Raw genomic sequence first — 15,456 nt, forward strand, 5'->3', positions numbered from 1 at the left:
TACCCAAAGCGCCCCTTTGCCCGCCCAGCATCCCCGCAACCGTGAATGCCCTCCTTTCTCAGCGACATTCCCACCGGGACCATCCCACCGGGAAGGCGCAGATCCACACAGGGCACACGGGGACGCTGTCCCGGCGCGGGGTGTATTCTGTTACACGGAGATGTACACACGGCACCGGCTGTACGCGGCTCCGTGGGGCGGGCGGCACGCCAGGAGCCCACGCGTGACAAAAGCACCAGCCCACGATGAGCGGGATGAATGGGGGACAACACAGGGACACGGGGGGCACCGGGTGGCCCAGGATGAACCGGGGGGGGGGGGGGACGGGACACGGACGACGACGACCCGAGCCCACCCGGCTGGGCTGCGGAGTCGGCAGCGAAGCGGCGCAGGCGGCGGCGGTGGGGCACGGGGTGAGGAGGCGACGGGAGCCCCTCACCGTGGCCTCAGTCCTTCAGGGTGGCCTCGGAGACGCCCTGGGCCAGCAGCTCGGCCAGGACGTTGTCCAGGTAGTTGGGGTCGGGGTAGCCGTGGCCCGTGAGGTTGGAGCCGAACTCGGTCTTGTGGTGGATCTCGTTCCACACCACCGTGTCCGACTCGCCCGTGGTGTTGGAGGTGCCGATGGTGAAGATGAGCCGCCGGTCCCAGGCCACGATCAGCAGCTTCAGCACCTGCGGCGGGCGGGCACGGCCGTGGCTGGCCCCGCGGCACCCCCAGACCCCCTCCCGCCCGGCACGGCCCCAGCACCCCAGGGGCAGGATTCACCCCATCACGGTGCCCACGGGTGCCAGCCTTGCCTGTGGCGCGTCCCAGCCCTGCGGCACCACTGCTGCATCCTCCCCATTTCTTCTTATCCCATCCCATCCCATCCCTTTGCATTCTATCCCAGTTTTCCCTTCCCTTCCTTTCCCTTCCCTTCCCTTCCCTCCTTTCCCTTCCCCTTCCCCCTTCCTTTCCTTTCCTTTCCCTTCCCTTCCTTCCCTTCCCTTCCCTTCGCTTCCTTTCCTTTCCTTTCCCTTCCCTTCCTTTCCCCTCCTTTCCCTTCCCTTCCTTTCCCTTCCTTTCCCTTCCTTTCCTTTCCTTTCCTTTCCTTTTCCTTTCCTTTCCTTTCCTTTCCTTTCCCTTCCCTTCCTTTCCCTTCCTTTCTCTTCCCTTCCTTTCCTTCCCTTCCCTTCCTTTCCCTTCCCTTCGCTTCCTTTCCTTTCCTTTTCCCTTCCCTTCCCTTCCTTTCCCCTCCTTTCCCTTCCCTTCCTTTCGCTTCCCTTCCCTTCCCTTCCTTTCCCTTCCTTTCCTTTCCTTTCTTTCCTTTCCTTTCCTTTCCTTTCCTTTCCTTTCCCTTCCCTTCCCTTCCTTTCCCTTCCCTTCCTTTCCTTTCCCTTCCTTTCCTTTCCTTTCCTTTCCTTTCCTTTCCTTTCCTTTCCTTTCCTTTCCTTTCCTTTCCTTTCCTTTCCTTTCCTTTCCCTTCCCTTCCTTTCCTTTCCCTTCCTTTCCTTTCCCTTCCTTTCCTTTCCCTTCCTTTCCCTTCCCTTCCCTTCCTTTCCTTTCCTTTCCTTTCCTTTCCTTTCCTTTCCTTTCCTTTCCTTTCCTTTCCCTTCCCTTCCTTTCCTTTCCCTTCCTTTCCTTTCCCTTCCCTTCCTTTCCTTCCCTTCCCTTCCTTTCCCTTTCCTTTCCCTTCCCTTCCTTTCCCTTCCTTTCCCCTCCTTTCCTTTCCTTTCCTTTCCTTTCCTTTCCCTTCCCTTCCTTTCCCTTCCCTTCCTTTCCCTTCCCTTCCTTTCCTTCCCTTCCTTTCCCTTCCCTTCCCTTCCCTTCCCTTCCCTTCCCTTCCCTTCCCTTCCCTTCCTTCCTTTCCCTTCCTTTCCCCTCCTTTCCTTTCCTTTCCTTTCCTTTCCTTTCCTTTCCTTTCCTTTCCTTTCCTTTCCTTTCCTTTCCCTTCCTTTCCCTTCCCTTCCCTTTCCTTTCCTTTCCCTTCCTTTCCCTTCCCTTCCCTTCCTTTCCCTTCCTTTCCTTTCCTTCCCTTCCTTTCCTTTCTTCCCTTCCTTCCTTTCCCTTCCCTTCCTTTCCTTTCCTTCCCTTCCTTTCCCTTCCCTTCCTTTCCCTTCCTTTCCCTTCCCTTCCTTTCCCCTCCTTTCCTTTCCTTTCCTTTCCTTTCCTTTCCTTTCCTTTCCTTTCCCTTTCCTTTCCCTTCCCTCCCTTTCGCTTCCCTTCCCTTCCTTTCCCTTCCTTCCTTCCCTTCCCTTCCCTTCCCTTCCCTTCCTCCTTCCCTTCCCTTCCCTTCCCTTCCCTTCCCTTCCCTTCCCTTCCTTTCCCTTCCTTTCCCATTCCAGTCCCAGTCCTGTCCTGTCCCATCCCATTCCTTTCCCATCCCATTCCTTTCCCATCCCATCTCTTCCCATCCCATTCCTTTCCCATCTGATTGCTCTTCCATCCCATTCTATCCCATCCTCATCATTCTCCGTCCCATTCCCATCCCATTCCCACCCAGCCCGGGCTCCCTCACCTTCCTGCCCTTCTCATTGTCGGGCAGGTAGCAGTGCCGCGGGAAGCCGCGCGCCGTGAACTTCTTCCCCGGATTGGGATGCTCGGGGCCCTGGTGGGAATGCAGCGGGTGAGCAGGTATCCAGGAAGGGGGGGGGCCCATCCCGGCAGTGGGATCCTCACCTGGATCCCGGTAGGAATGTCGTAGACAATCCGGATGGTTTTGGAGTCGGTGTAGCCCGGAAGGGAATGGGGGATGAGGTGGAATTCCATCTTCCCGGGGGGCTGCGTGCCCGTCTTCTCCCCATAAATGGCCTTACACGTGGGGCACTGCAGGCTGCCGTCCTGCACCGGTACCGGGGGCATCAGGGGCAGCACCTCCTTCCCCAGCATCCCCAGGGAACGGTGACCATGGGGGGTGTCCCCATGGCAGGGATGCGCTCACCTTGTTGCCGTTGTTGTACATGGCCAGCAGGCAGAGGAGGTGGTACATGTGCCCGCACCGGCCCAGCCTGCCCACCAGCTCCGGCTTGATGCCCCTGTGGCTCAGCACACCCTCGTAGCCGGAGGAGGTGACCAGGCGCTCCATGCAGATGGTGCAATCCTGCCGGGAATGGGATGGGATGGGATGGGATGGGGAGGTCACCCCCGGCTCCCAGCCCGAGCTGCAGTGCACAGGGATCCCCGCTCACCTCATCCGGGGGGTTCTTCACCTTCTGGATGTACCGACGGACCACGTCCTCGGGGGTCTTGCCTGCCATGGGCAAGGGGGGGATACCATCAGGGCCTGCCCATGGGGCCCTGAACCCCATCACCCCCTGCCACCAGCATGGGGGCACCCTGAGGCAATGAGGAGCATGGGCATCCCCTCAAAACCCTCCAGCGCATCCCTCGGGGTCCCATCTCATGGGCCTCAGTTTCCCCCTGGCAGGGTACCCGAGGGTGTGCAGGACACCATCAGCTCCTTACTCTTTTTGAGGTGCTTCTTCTTGGTCTTCCTGCAGATGCCGTTGATGCCGGGCACGGGTTTGATGTCGCTCTTGCTGACGGGCGGCGGGTGCAGGATGGGTTTGGGGGCGCGGGTCAGGCAGACGGGCAGCCCCGCGGCACACATGAGGATTCCCGTCATCCCTGCCCCGGGAACAGGAGCTGTGTGTCCGTCCCCGCCATGTCCCTGCATCCGTCCCGCCGCCGGTGCCACCCCCCTGTGGCTCCCCTTACCTGCGAGGGCCGGGTGGATGGGGCCGGTGCTGTTCAGGTTCTTGACTGGGAGAGCTGGGACCCTGCATGGAGACAGGAGGAGAAGGGGCTCAGCACCGTCCCCTCTGCACATGGAAGGTCCCCGTGGGAAACAGGGCAGATGGGGGACACAGCCTTAGGGGCTGATGTCCCACTACACAGGGCTGTCACCCAGGGCATGTGTCCATCCCTGGTGATACCATGGGATCACAGAATCCCAGCCTGGTTTGGGTTGGAAGGGACCTTAAAGCTCCTCCAGCTCCAACCCCTGCCACGGGCAGGGACCCCTTCCACTGGAGCAGCTTGCTCCAAGCCCCTGTGTCCAACCTGGCCTTGAACACTGCCAGGGATGGGGCAGCCACAGCTTCTCTGGGCACCCTGGGCCAGCGCCTCAGCACCCTCACAGGGAAGAGCTTCTGCCTAAGAGCTCAGCTCAGTCTCCCCTCGGGCAGGTTAAAGCCATTCCCCTTGGCCTGTCCCTACAGGCCCTTGTCCCAAGCCCCTCTCCAGGTTTCCTGCAGCCCCTTTAGGCACTGGAGCTGCTCTCAGGTCTCCCCTTCAGGAGCCTTCTCTTCTCCAGGCTGCCCCAGCCCAGCTCTCTCAGCCTGGCTCCAGAGCAGAGCTGCTCCAGCCCTTGCAGCATCCCCGTGGCCTCCTCTGGCCTCGCTCCAACAGCTCCACGTCCTTTACTGGGATGCTCCACAGTGATACCGAATGTCCCTCATCCTCCCCACAGGACCTGCACCTCACCAGCTCACCCTGGCCACCACTCCCATGCCTCAAAAGCCCCTTCAAGGGTACCAGCACCAAGACCCCCAGGGTGATGACTGCAGCCTCCCCATCTGCTCACCCACTGACTCAGAGCACATCCGCATGCGCACGTGTGTGCACACGTGTCTGGGCAGGCACCCATGTGTGCAGGGTGCTGGTGTGCACCCATGTGTGCCAGGCTGGGTGTGCAGCTGGGAGCGCAGGCACGTGTGAGTGCAGGCACATCTGGGGGGGAGCTGGGGTTGATGTGCAGGTAGGGATACAGCAGTGACAGCAGTGGGGTGGAGGGAAGGAGGGTGGAGAGATGGATGGAGAGACTTGTGTGTGGCTTGGGAAGCAGAGGGACAGATGTATGGGCAGGGGGATGGATGGATGGATGGATGGAGGGAGGGATGGATGGAGAGATGGATGGAGAGATGGATGGAGAGATGGATGGAGAGATGGATGGAGAGATGGATGGAGAGATGGATGGAGAGATGGATGGAGAGATGGATGGAGGGATGGATGGAGGGATGGATGGAGGGATGGATGGAGGGATGGAGGGATGGAGGGATGGATGGAGGGAGGGAGGGAGGGAGGGAGGGATGGAGGGATGGAGGGAGGGAGGGATGGAGGGATGGAGGGAGGGAGGGATGGAGGGATGGAGGGATGGAGGGATGGAGGGATGGAGGGATGGAGGGATGGAGGGATGGAGGGATGGAGGGAGGGAGGGAGGGATGGAGGGAGGGAGGGAGGGAGGGATGGAGGGATGGAGGGATGGAGGGAGGGAGGGATGGAGGGATGGAGGGATGGAGGGAGGGAGGGATGGAGGGAGGGAGGGAGGGAGGGATGGAGGGATGGAGGGATGGAGGGATGGAGGGATGGAGGGAGGGAGGGAGGGAGGGAGGGAGGGAGGGAGGGATGGATGATGCATGGATGGATGGATGGAGGGATGGAGGGATGGAGGGATGGATGGAGGGATGGAGGGATGGATGGAGGGAGGGATGGAGGGATGGAGGGATGGAGGGAGGGAGGGAGGGAGGGAGGGATGATGCATGGATGGATGATGCATGGATGGATGGATGGAGGGATGGAGGGATGGAGGGATGGATGGAGGGATGGAGGGATGGATGGAGGGAGGGATGGAGGGAGGGATGGGTGGATGGATGATGCATGGATGGATGATGGATGGATGGAGGGATGGCAGGCACAGGACACGCACTGGGATGAAGCACAAGCAGGAAGCCCAACAGCAGAGCTCTGCACAGTGCCCCAGTGCTCTCCTTCACGGGGTCTGCCCCAGCTCAGCAGCCAGACCGCAGCCCCCACCACCAGTGTCAGCCCCTGCCCGGTGCCACAGGTCCCTGCTGCACACAGTGATGAGCTCAAGCCGGGGCTGCAGGAGTTCTCCCACCCATTCCCAAAGTTGCCCCTGCACACACCGAGGCTGGGCAGTGGTGGAGAGCCCAGTCCCCCACCAAGGTCTTCCTGGCCCCCTCCTACCTGTCCATGGGGATGCATGGATGGGACCTGCGAGCTGGTACGGGGACAGTGATGGGGACGGGGACAGGGCACACGGAAGCAAAAGCAGTGTGTCAGCAGGGGAAGGAAACATGCCAGCCCTGCCTGCCCTGCCTGCCCTGCCTGTCCCCGCCTGCCCCTGCCTGCCCCCGCCTGCCCCTGCCTGTCCTGCCTGCCCTGCCTTCTCCTGCCTGCCCCTGCCCGCTCCTGCCCACCCTGCCTGTCCTGCCCGCCCCTGCCTGCTCTGCCTGCCCCTGCCTGCTCTGCCTGCCCTGCCAGGTCCTGCCTGCCCTGCCTGCCCTGCCCGCCCTGCCCCCCCATCTGTCCTGTCTGCCCCTGCCTGCCTTGCCTGCCACTGCCTGCCCCAACCGCCACTGCCTGCCCCTGCCTGCCCTGCCTGCCCTGCCAGGTCCTGCCTGCCCTGCCTGCTCTGCCTGTCCCTGCCTGCCCCTGCCCGTCTTGCCCGCTCTGCCCACTCCTGCCCTCTCCTGCCTGCCCTGCAGGTCCCAGAAGCTCTGCTGCACGGTGCCAGCAGAGGACAAGTCACCTCCATCACCTCCCTTCCCCCTAGCTCCATGCGCCCGCCCTGACCCCTCCGTACCACCTCCTTATCCCCACCCGCTCACCCGGGGGGCACGGTGGCGCGGGCGCCGATGGCAGCCCCGCGCTGCGTTCCGGGCCGGTTGAGGTTGTTGAGCCCCGGCAGCGGCGCTGAGCCGGGCGCGCTGGGGCTGGGGGCGAAGCCGGCCCCGGGCACCCGCAGCCCCTCGCCCTTGGCCGCGCCGCCCGTCCCCACGGGCCATAGCGCTGGGCCAGCGAAGGTGCTGCTCTGCCGCACCGCCCCCGGGTACAGCTTGCGGCGCTGGGAGGCCAGGATGGCGTTGGAGGCAGCGCGGGTGCTGTTGACCAGCAGGCACTGCGGGCAGGAGCAGGGGGTCCCCGTGCTGGTGCCCACCGGCCACGACTGGGACTTGGGGATGGAGCCCATGGTGAGGGGATAGGCCAGGTCCATGCGGCGCCGCAGCCGGCGCTTGCGCTGCGTCTGCCGGTTCATCTGGGACATGCTGCTGAAGTAGATGAGGTAGCAGAAGCCCAGGGAGGAGAGGTCCAGCCAGGGGTGCTGCTTCTCGTAGGCGTTCTGGATGGTGATGCAGATGTCCATGTCGTACGGGGTCCAGGAGCTGTTGTCGTTCTCCCATTCCCACACAATGCCCTTCCCCGGCGCTGAGGATGGGTCATAGAAGTTCCTCCGGACGGGGCGCATGGTCCCTGGGGAGACAATGGGGGTGAGCACCCCCAGTGGAAGGTGTCCCTGCCCGTGCCAGGGGGTTGGAACTGGAGGAGCTTTAAGGGTCCCTTCAATCCAAACCGGGCTGATTCCATGGCTCTATGAGGAATCAGTGTCTGAAGGGCTCGTGAGGGCTTTCACTGGGCACTCAGGATGCTCCATTAGCAGTGATGGCTCAGCCAGTGGCTGAGATGCTGACAGCCAGGATCCCGGCCCCGGCCGCCATGGGAAGGGCGATGCCGCTCATCCCCTCTTCCCATCCCTTTGCTCCAGGCCCATCCCCGCCAGGATCCCATCCCTGTGTCCCTGCAGCACTTCCCGGTCAGAAGGGGTTTCCTGGCAGCTGCTGTGGCTCTGCCTGATGCTGGCAGCCTCAGCACGGAGGCACCACCCCTCATCCATGGCCACATCCCAGCCCCTTGCTCTGTGCGGGTGCTGCAGCCCCTGGCTGAGCGCTGCCGCTGCCCCTGGCTCGGCTCCATCCCCGCCTGGCCCCGTTAATGGCGCTAATTGATGGTCATTAATCACGGGCCGGTGCCCGGGTCAGGCAGCAGAGCCCGGCCCAGCTGGTGCTGAGGCAGCGCTGCCGCGGCCCCACGGGAGGAAGGCTCCAGCCTGCTCATCCTGCCCAGCCCCATCCCATGTCCATGTCCTGCATCCCGCTTGTGTTCACATCCATCCCTGTGTCCATGTTCCCTATCCTGCTGCCCACATCCCGCTCACATCCATGCCCTGCATCCCGCTTGTGTTCACATCCATCCCTGTGTCCATGTTCCCTATCCTGCTGCCCACATCCCGCTCACATCCATGCCCTGCATCCCGCTTGTGTTCATATCCATCCCTGTGTCCATGTTCCCTATCCTGCTGCCCACATCCCACTCACATCCATGCCCTGCATCCCGCTTGTGTTCACATCCATCCCTGTGTCCATGTTCCCCATCCTGCTGCCCACTCATACCCACATCCTGCTCAAATCATGCCCTGCATTCCACTTGTGTTCACATCCATCCTGTGCTCATGTCCCCCGTCCTGCTGCACACTCATACCCACATCCCACATCCCACATCCCACTCACATCCATGTCCCACATCCCACTTTGCACTCGCAGCCTCTTCCCGCATCCCGCTGCCGCAGAGCAGGGAAAGATGAGGGGGGGACATTCCAGCCCATCCATATGGGCACACACAGGTCCCCGGGAGCCACCAGCTCCTCCAGCCCCACATCCCCTGTTCCCTCCACCAGCCGCGGGGCCAAGTCAGTGTCCCCAAGGGCCACCAGGATGGAATGCACTCGGAACAGGGTCACCTCATTTCACTCCATGGCTGGTTTGGATTGGGTTTCTCCCTCCCCAGGTATGGCACAAACCAACCCCTCCTTGCTCCCAGCCTCCTGCCTGCATTCCCGGTGTCCCCGTGCCACAGCAGGCACCAGCAGCACCCTCGACACAGGGACCCTCATGTCCCCGAGCACCATGGGACTCCAGGACATCCAACAGCCTCCAAACCTTCCTGCCCCCAGCCTCATCCAGGGGCAGAGATGATGGATGGTGGCAGGTACTGGGATGGAGCACAAAGAGGTGATGGTCAACAGGATGGAGCCATGTCCCCTCCCATGACATCCCTCTCCAAGCATCCCTGTCCCCAAGCCCTGCGGTACCCAGGGACATCCCAGGAAGCACCAGTTTGCTCCCAGCAGGGATGTGTCAGCCCCAAACCCAGCCATGGCCCCAGGAGCACCCGGCCATGGGATGTGACACCAGATGCCTGCTGTCAGAGGATGCAGGAGCTGGCGTGGGGACAGCCAGGGTGTCCCGCTGGCACCGCAGCCCTATGGGGCCCTGCCATGCTGACTCAGGGCTGCGGGTGCCAAGCTGCCCTTTGCCAAGTCCAGCCGGAGTCCGATTTGGAGCCAGGTTCAGTGGCAGAAGCAGCACAAGGGTGACAGGTCCCTGGCTCCATCCTCGTCTTGATCCCCAGCCCATTGTAGGAACCACATCCGCATGCAGGGCCATTTGCCATGGCTGGTGACCAGGAACGGTGCCACTGGTGGCCATGGAGTCCTGCTCTGGCATGGCCCCTGTGTGTCCCCAGGTGAGTGATGGGGGATGCAGGGATGGCCGGGACAGCACCCGGACCAGCAGAGCCAGCACACACCAGTTTAATGGGACACATTAATGGGGTCTGGGCTGTGGACCAGCTCTGATTTCCCCCAGGATGCATGGCCTGGATGTGTGCTGCAGCACGGCGCCGTCAGCAGCTCCCAGTGCCCAAACTGGGGCATTCCCAGTTCCCTGGGGAGCCGGGATGGAGCAGCTTTGTGGGGCAAAGGGGTGGCCAGTGGGGCACACCACTCAGCATAGCACCTGACTGGGGGCGAGAGGGGAGGGAGGGACATTGGGATACATCCCTCCTGGGCAGGGGTCCATGCTGGAGGAGGGAAGTGGGGAGGGGGAAAGGAAAGGCCTGGAGAAGCCTCCTGGGGTCCATGGGGGGAAAGAAAGAGGGGAGGAGAGAAGGGATTGGAGGGACAGATGGATGGGAATATGGGTGGGTGGGTGGATCATGGATGGATGGATGCATGGAGGGATGGATGGATGGATGGAGGGATGGATGGATGGATGAAGGGAGGGAGGGAGGGAGGGAGGCAGGGAGGGATGCATGGATGGATGCCTGGATGGGTGGATGAAGGGATGGAGGATGGATGGATGGAAGGATGGATGGATGGATAGATGCATGCATGGATGGATGCATGGATGGGTGGATGGAGGGATGGATGGATGGAGGATGAATGGATGGATGGATGCATGGATGCATGGATGGATGCATGGAGGGATGGATGGTGGATGAATGGATGGATGGATGGATGCATGGATGGAAGGATGGATGTATGGATAGATGCATGCATGGATGGATGCATGGATGGGTGGATGGAGGGATGGATGGATGGAGGATGAATGGATGGATGGATGGATGGATGCATGGATGGATGCATGGAGGGATGGATGGTGGATGAATGGATGGATGGATGGATGCATGGATGGATGGATGGATGGATGGATGATGGATGGATGGATGCACAGATGGATGGATGTATGGAGGGATGGATGGATGCATGGATGGATGGATGCATGGATAGATGGATGGATGGATGGATGGATGGATGGATGGATGCACGGATAGATGGATGGATGGATGGATGCATGGATAGATGGATGGATGGATGGATGCACGGATGCATGGATGGATGATGGATGGATGGATGGATGATGGATGGATGGATGGATGGATGATGGATGGATGGATGATGGATGGATGGATGCATAGATAGATGGATGGATGGATGGATGCACGGATGGATGGATGGATGGATGGATGCATGGATGGATGGATGGATGAATGGATGATGGATGGATGGATGGATGGATGATGGATGGATGGATGGATGGATGAATGGATGATGGATGGATGGATGGATGGATGATGGATGGATGAATGGATGATGGATGGATGGATGGATGATGGATGGATGGATGAATGGATGGATGCATAGATAGATGGATGATGGATGGATGCATAGATAGATGGATGGATGTATGGATGATGGATGGATGGATGGATGGACAGATGATTATTCCCGTCTCAGCGCCATCCCCTTACCCGTGTCCTGCCGGAACTGGTGCATGGACTGGAGATCGATGATGTAGGGCGCCAGCTGGACATCAACCTGCCCCAGCACCACGCTGCCGCGCGCGTCCTCCTTCAGCACGTTCTCGATGTGGTGGCACACGGCGGCCGAGTAGGGCCTCCAGCGCCCGTGCTCGTTCAGCCACTCCCACACCACCACCCGGGCCAGGTTCTGCGGGGGGAAGCCGAGGCCCCCGGCGGGCAGCATGGCCCCCGCTCCCTGCCGCGCCATGCCGGGGCACAGCGACACCGGGGCAGCGCTTCGGGGTGCTCCTCCGGCGCTCAGCAGAGGCGGGCGCTGCCTGCCCGGTCCCCACGGTCCCCGCGCAGCCCGGTCCCCGCACACCCCGCGCTGGGGGCAGCCATCACCGCCCTCCTCCTCGGGCCTTGCTCCTCCGTGCGGCGCCGGCAGGGCTCTGGCTCCGGGCCGCCACCGGGACCCCCGCGCCGGTCCCCAAGGCGCCTCCTCCTCCTCTTCCTCCTCACGTCCTCGCTGGCTCCAGGGCTGTCCCCGCCGCACCGCACCTCACCGCGGGTGAACAAACGGGGGTGTCACCTGCAAAACAGGGCCCCGGACACGGTCACCCCATGGTCCCTGATGGGTGGCAGCGTGGGGACGGTGCCCATCACTCCCATGGAGCCCGGGGGACAGCGAGGCCGCTGTGCCCGCAGCCCTGGCAGCGTGGGCTCCCTGCCAGCCCCGGCCGGCTGCCGGCCTCCACCGTGACAGTGGGGACAAGGGGGACACGGGGGGGGACGGACAGGAGACCCTGGTCTCTGCCCTGGGAGGAGGCTGGGGTCCCATAGGATGGGGGTCCCCATCTCTCCCTGCCCTGTCAGGGTGCGGGGAGCCCGCAGACCCCGAGCCCACTCCAGGCACAGTGATTGATGATCTGCACTGCAGGCATCGGGCTGGGGGTGAGCCCGGGCCCCCCGCTCCTCATCCCAGCCTCGAGCTCACCCCCAGCACCCCCAGGATGGGGCTGGGGGTCTGAAGGAGGGCGGTTGTTTGCTGCACAGCCGCCGTAAGCAGACAGACACAGGGACACAGCCCGCACTCACAGACACAGTGACACAGAGACACGGGCACACACGCAGCCGGTGACACAGCCAGCGGGACACAGACACAGCGACACGGGGACCCACGGCAGCGCAGCCCCCCCGGGATGCTCACACACACGCACGCAGCCTCCCGCCGCCACACGCTTGTGCCCCCCGTGCTCACCCCGCGACCGCCGTGACCCGAGCACCGCCGGAGCCGGGGGAGCCTCACCCCAACACCGGGACCCCCCCTTCCCCGGCCCCGGCTGCTTTGGAGGGGGGGGGAAGGCCAGGCCCGACCCCCGCTGCCCGGTCCCCCCGGTGCGCGGCAGCCCCCGCACCCCCGCTTCACGCAGCCCCCGGTGCGCGGTCCCCCCCGCTTCACGCAGCTCCCGGTGCACGGAGCCCCCCCCTTCCCCGATGCTCGGTGCCCCCTCCCCCGGAGCCGGCTCCCCCCGCCCCGCCATGGCCGCCGCCGCCCGGCATTGCCCGCGCTCCTCACCGCGACCTCCGGCCGCCGCAGCGGGACCCGCATCCGCACCGGGAGCAGCGGCGGCGGCGGCGGCGGTGGCGGGCGCGGGGCCGGGCGGCGGCAGCGATCGCCAGCGCCAGGCAGCCACGGGCACCGGCGGCGGCGCGCACGGCAGCGCGGGCACCCGCGCCGGGGACACGCATCGGGACCGGGCACCGGGAACACGCATCCGGGACACGCATCGGGACCGGGCACCCGCACCGGGATCGGGCACCAGCACCGGGGTCACGCAGCGGGAACGGGAGCACGCACCCGGGACACGCACCGGGACTGCGGTCCCGCGCTGGGGACCTGGACCAGGACTGGGCACCGACACCGGGGACACGCACCCGGACCAAGGACCTGCGCTGAGACCCAGCACTGGGGCCACGCACTAGGACTGGGCACCCACAGCAGGGCTGCACCCACACCAAGGGACACGCACAGCGCACGCATTGGTGCCCCGCACTGGGGACAGCACCAGCACCCATCCTGGCATCCAGAGCACGAGCCACAAGTGCACCCATACCCAGCACAAGGCCAGGACCACACCAGGGACACCCTTGACACCGGGCACCCAGCACCCAGCACCAGCGCCCAAAACCCAGCACCAGCACCCAGCACCAGCACCAGGACCCAACACACGACACCCAGCACAAGCACCAGCACCCAGCATCCAGAACCCAGCACCAGCACCCAGCACCAGGACCCAACACACAACACACAGCACAAGCACCAGCACCCACCAGCAGCAGCCAGCACTGGAACCCAGCACCCAGCACCCTACACCCAGCACCAGCACAAGCACCCAGCACCAGAACCCAGCACCAGACCCAGCACCATCACCCAGCACCCAGTGCAAGCACCAGCACTCTACACCCAGCACCCACCACCAGCACCCAGCACCCTACACCCAGCACTAGCACAAGTACCCACCACCATCGCCCAGCACCCAGTGCAAGCAGCAGCACCCAGCACCAGCACTCTACAACCAGCACCAGCACCAGCACCAGCGCAGGACCGGGCAGCGGTGGCCCCGCAGTGACCCCTGCTGGCCTCAGGTATCGGCACGGGGACACCCGCCCGTCCCCTTCATCCCGCGGGGGGCAGGAACCCCGCATCCATCCCTGCCCCATCCCTGCCATGAGCTGCACCCAGGTCTCACGTCCCCAGGGCAGATGCGGCTGGGGCCGGCTCCCTGTGCCGTGTTCAGGCAGGGCTGGGAGGCCCCCATCAGCACCCATGGGACCCACCGGCAGCCTGTGCCCATCCCAGGGTGTCCCACGCTGAGCCCTGGTCCCTGCCTGGGACATGGAATGGGGGATTGGAGCTGCGACAGGGACATGGAATGGGGACAAGGGACCCGGGACAGGGACTTGGAGCTGGAGCTGGGTCATGCCATGGGGGACCTGGGCCAGGGCCATGGCTTGTGGACAGGGATGGAGCCAGCTTGAAACAGGCGAGGAGCTCTGGGGGATTCCAGCCCTTGAGCAGGGGGTGGCCATGGGAGAAGGGACCCCAGGGCTGGCCAGGGGCCACTCGGGGACCCATGGGGCCAATGTCCTGTGCATCCTGAGGCCAGGCCCCATGTGCTCCACTTGGTGCTGGGGACAGCCAGGAGGGAGCAGCAGGAGTGGGGCTGCCCCACTTGAGGGGGACAAGATGGGGACCCCAGTGCCTGCAGCCCCCCAGAGCCAAGTGGGATCCATCCCATGGTGGGGAGCACCCAGACCCGGAGGGGGGGACACGGGCATCACTTGGTGCAGCATCCCACGGGATTCCAGCACCAGCCAAGCCTTGTTTAGTCTGAGGAGGAGCGCGGTGACCTTCGGCTGCTCCAGCACCCACCGAGGTAAACAGCCCGGCAAGGCCACCCCGGGGGACACCCTGTGCTCCCACCAACGTGAGGGTACCGCCAGTGTGGGGTGCGCTTGTGGGGTGCATCGACCCCTATCCCCCCAATTCACCCCTGCCCAGAGGAAGGTGGTACCCATGGGGGGGGTATGGGGGTGCTCCCTCCTCCTGCCCCACTTGTGTCCCCCAAACCAGCTCCAGCACTTCCATTCTCCCCATAGAAGGGGGGGTACAAGCAGGGTGCACCCCCATAGACTCCATTGGTGGGGGTCCGGATACCTGGGACCTCCATGCAAGTGATGGGGGGTGATGGGTGCTGACAGCAGAGGGTGGGGGGTCCTGGGTGCTGCTGGTGCAGGGCCGTGTCCTCAGGCACAGACAGACGCTGCCTGTGGGACCCCCCCAGCAGGGACCACCCGCACACACACACACATACACACACACACACACATGGCCTCCTTGCATGCCCCGACACGGGACCACACACATGCACATGGAAGAGGCAGCCGGAAGAGCAGCAGAGACAGGCGGACAGGCAGACAGGCAGGCAGGCAGACAGGCAGGCAGGCAGACAGGCAGGCGGATATACACACACCCAGGCTATGGACACACACAAACACGGGACATGAACACGCAGGGACCTGCAGCGCACGCAACATGGATGGGCCATGTGAGCCCACGGGTGAGGGCATGAGGACACAGACGTGCGCGCACATGCACACGTAGGGGTGAACCCATGCACACATGTACAGACACACACGTGAACCCGTGTGCACACAGAAGCACACGGATGTGCGCACCCATGCACGCGCAGATGAACCTACATCTGTGTGCCAACGTACATGTGTGTGCACACACATGTGTGGACCCATGTGCATACAGATGTGCACACATGTGCACTTGTGCACACACAGAAGCACACGGATGTGTGCACCCCTGCACATGCCCACGCACACACTTATGCACCCATGCACACACGGAAGCACACACAGATGTGAACCCATGCACACACACACGCGCATACACAGGGATGCACACACACGCACGAACCCAAGCACACGTAGATATGCACCCACATACATGCACACCCATGT

General features: G+C 63.3%; 1 protein-coding gene across 1 annotated transcript; it reads right to left on the reverse strand.

Annotated features, from left to right (window-relative positions):
- Positions 1 to 446: 446 nt before the first annotated feature.
- On the reverse strand, positions 447 to 11,188 carry DTX1 (deltex E3 ubiquitin ligase 1; the record flags this gene model as incomplete). Its single annotated transcript, XM_080628707.1, has 9 exons — positions 447 to 671; positions 2,498 to 2,587; positions 2,659 to 2,820; positions 2,921 to 3,079; positions 3,168 to 3,229; positions 3,445 to 3,606; positions 3,697 to 3,758; positions 6,612 to 7,254; positions 10,930 to 11,188. The coding sequence occupies 9 exons, from the start codon at positions 11,186 to 11,188 to the stop codon at positions 447 to 449; spliced, it is 1,824 nt and encodes a 607-aa protein (XP_080484833.1).
- Between the last annotated feature and the right edge of the window lie 4,268 nt (positions 11,189 to 15,456).

This window comes from Psittacula echo, assembly GCF_963264785.1.
Source record: "Psittacula echo genome assembly, chromosome: 13".
Lineage (NCBI taxonomy): Eukaryota > Metazoa > Chordata > Aves > Psittaciformes > Psittacidae > Psittacula > Psittacula echo.